We start from the raw sequence: 3,232 nt of genomic DNA on the forward strand, positions 1-3,232 counted from the left end.
TGTCATGCAGTGTGTCATATGTCTGTTAATTTCTTGTGTTCTATATTCGATTTGCCTGTTTTGCTGGACGGAAAACCTTGCTATCTACGCCTGGACCAACTAACTCAGCCACGGAGTGTAGGTGAAAAGTACAAACTAAAATAAGCAAAGAAGTCCCAGTTAACATCGGGCAGCTAATGAACTGTTTTCGAGATAATGCACATTTTCTGTTAAGATCTGCCACTGACTATGGGAGCACTAGTTTAGCACAAAGCCGTGAATCCTTTGCTTAGGGTCGTTTCATTAAAAATAAGATAATACATTTCTAATTTTAACACCACAGGATTTTACAGATGTTACAGGATGTTCTTTCTATCACCCTTTCCTCAACATCAGGTGTGATCCTTCAAGGCCTACCTGCTCATACTCCTTGTGCGAAGCGCCCATGTTCTCTAAGGCGTTGATGTACACTAGTTGAGCTGCCTTCGGCGGAGAAATGCTTCTTGGTACAAACATGCAGCTTCGAGTGCACTGCTGTTAGCTTTACCATAGATGAAGTGCTGTCCACATACTCTTGTTGACTATTCTTTGACGAGTACTAGTATGCCTGCTACGTCTCAGAGCATTGAGAAAGGGCAAGAATGAGCATAACAATAACCTAAACAAACAAGTCAGTGGTGGATCCCAACTAGAAATGTGCAATATCTCGAAAACGATTCACTTAAGGACCCACGTTTACTAGGCTTTATTTTTTGCATATTGTAGTCTGTACAGTTCACCCTTAAATTATTGACCATCACTGTTGAAACACCCTGTATAAAGACAGCGCAAACAGGTGGCAGCCGTAGTGACATAAGCGTCGAATTCACAGTTTCGAATAAATATAAAACTGTATCAGTGCTTTATTATACTGAAATTCATTACTACTTTTATCATACATTTACTGATGAATTAAAAACAGTAATGCATGTATTACTACTATTTCAGGTCGATTATTTCAGGGAGAAATTCCTGTGTCTTTGGTGACAAAGTGGAACAACTGAGGCACGAGAGCACTTCAAGGCCGGTTCGACAGATAGACATTCCTCATCCGTTTGGTCATATTGCAGCCGAGGAATGGGGCACAGAAGGGCAACCTGTTATAGCCGTTCATGGATGGCAGGACAACGCTGGTAGTTTCCACAAACTAATCCCTCTTTTGTCTCCAAAATTCCATATTGTTACATTTGATTTCATAGGCCATGGCTTATCGTCTCCCAAGCCTCTTGGTTGCTTTTATCATAACTTGGAAAGGGTTTATGAAGTAAAATATGTTGCTGATTACTTTGGATGGAAGCGGTTTTCTGTTCTAGGTCACAGTTTCGGAGGACTAACTGGGATTTGCACAGCAAGCATATATTCTGATATAATCGATAACTTAATTACTATAGAAGGCGTTTCGACCTTTATTCACCATCAACTTAGTGCGTCAGCTAGAACAAGGGCCGCTAATGACTGTTATTTCAAGTGTTTAAAGAAAATAAAGTTGTCACCTCCAGTATATACTGAAAAAGAATGCATACAAAAAATGATTGCTGCTGCATATGGTGAGTTAACAGAGGAATCTGCCAAGGCTCTTTTGAAAAGAGGTGCAAGAATATCTGCATGTGGAAATGGATTTATATTTTCAAAGGATCCTCGAATCGTTTGTCCGGAAATGATGGTATTCAATAATGTTTCATTCGAAGAATATGTTCCCAATCTCAAATGCAAACTGCTGGCAATAAAAGCAGAAAACTCTCGTGGCTATGGATATGCACAAGAAAATATAGATAATCTTCTTGAGAAATCTAAAATCTACTGTAAAACAGTTCAATGTGTAACTGTCAATGGTAATCATTTCGTTCATATGAACAACCCTGAAAGGGTTGCACCCTTTATAAATTCATTTCTTGATGATTCGGAAAGCTGCTCTGGAATTTCTACAGGGCCAAACTTGCCTTGATCAGAAAAATGTACGGTATTTCTCGCCGTATAACACACACATAATTAAGCAAAGATTATTTAGGAAAATAAAATTACATTTTTGAGGAACTGATTTATTATATATTGCACACACCGCATTACTTCTAATTCTTTCTAAACAAAAGAATTTTATTACACATATGACTAATTTTGTAATACCATACGTACTAAGGTGAACCAAAAACGTTTTCATCATCTTAAAATTCATATACAAAAGTATTATTCTAATTCATCTTTAAAGAACAGTAAGAAAATGGGACTATAAAATTTTTATTCATTTTCAAAACCAGGAAATCCGTCGATACTATCATCCGTATCCTAATAATCATCATCCTCATGGTCACTGCCGCTGTCTGATAATGAATTGTCATTTTCATCAAACAGAATGTCAACTTCTGTGCCGTCCAAGAGGACTCATACCACACTTCTTAAAAGACTTCACAGCTGTTTCGGTTGTAGAATCGCCCTCCTACCCACACCGGTTGGAAAAGACCTCAGTTTGAGTCCGTCGATGAAGTGAGGAATTTTTATGAACATTTATCGCAACGTGAGCGAATTAGTCGGTTTCAGGATAGACCAGCCTGGTTTTTCCTCCCTGAAACTGGGATTTTTCGTTCAGCAAACAAAAAAATCGACCTCAGAATATACGCAATTTACAAACAGTATATACGAAGCAAAGTGGTGTTAGACACTGATGGCCCTAAAATTCTATTACAAAACCAACAAGAAGTGTGCGCAAGCGTAGCGGCTAGAGCTACACCATAAAAACAAACATTCATTACCGCTACACCTTAAACATATTCATTTGGAACCTTAAGATAAGATAGTGTAAGGGTTTTGCCCCCAAAGGTCAAATTTAGTAATTTATTTGGACATTTTTAGCAAGTTTCATAAAATTACGAGTATATACAGTATTAATAAAAACTCCAAAATCATCCTCATAACAACGACTGTAACCTTCCCCTTATAAGACGATGGGCGATTTCTAGAGAGAGAGAGAGAGAGACGAAATTCAAATAAAATGGAAAAATCAATCTTCTTGTCGGGGTGGGGGGATATACGAATTTCTTCAAAAAATAAACAAATCAGAGATCAATTATTTGTCCTCTATATGTTTTATTCTTAGATCTGAAATGAAACCGAATTCTCACTAGAGGGAGATACCGGTTTACTCAAACAAAATAGATGAATTGCAATAAATCCTCCTAAGGGTCACGTCACACCAGCTCCGGAAATAAAATAAAAGTTT

The 3,232-nt window shown here is 37.7% G+C and overlaps 1 protein-coding gene across 1 annotated transcript; it reads left to right on the forward strand.

The window, feature by feature from the left end:
- The first annotated feature begins 946 nt into the window (after positions 1–946).
- LOC150085217 (serine hydrolase-like protein 2) lies at positions 947–1,963 on the forward strand. The gene has a single exon (XM_090373871.1). It carries the CDS (start codon positions 947–949, stop codon positions 1,961–1,963), a length of 1,017 nt encoding a protein of 338 aa, XP_090229997.1.
- Positions 1,964–3,232: the final 1,269 nt, after the last annotated feature.

Source organism: Mastigoproctus giganteus, chromosome 5 (genome assembly GCF_048544385.1).
Source record: "Mastigoproctus giganteus isolate SK-2022 chromosome 5, ASM4854438v1, whole genome shotgun sequence".
NCBI lineage: Eukaryota > Metazoa > Arthropoda > Arachnida > Uropygi > Thelyphonidae > Mastigoproctus > Mastigoproctus giganteus.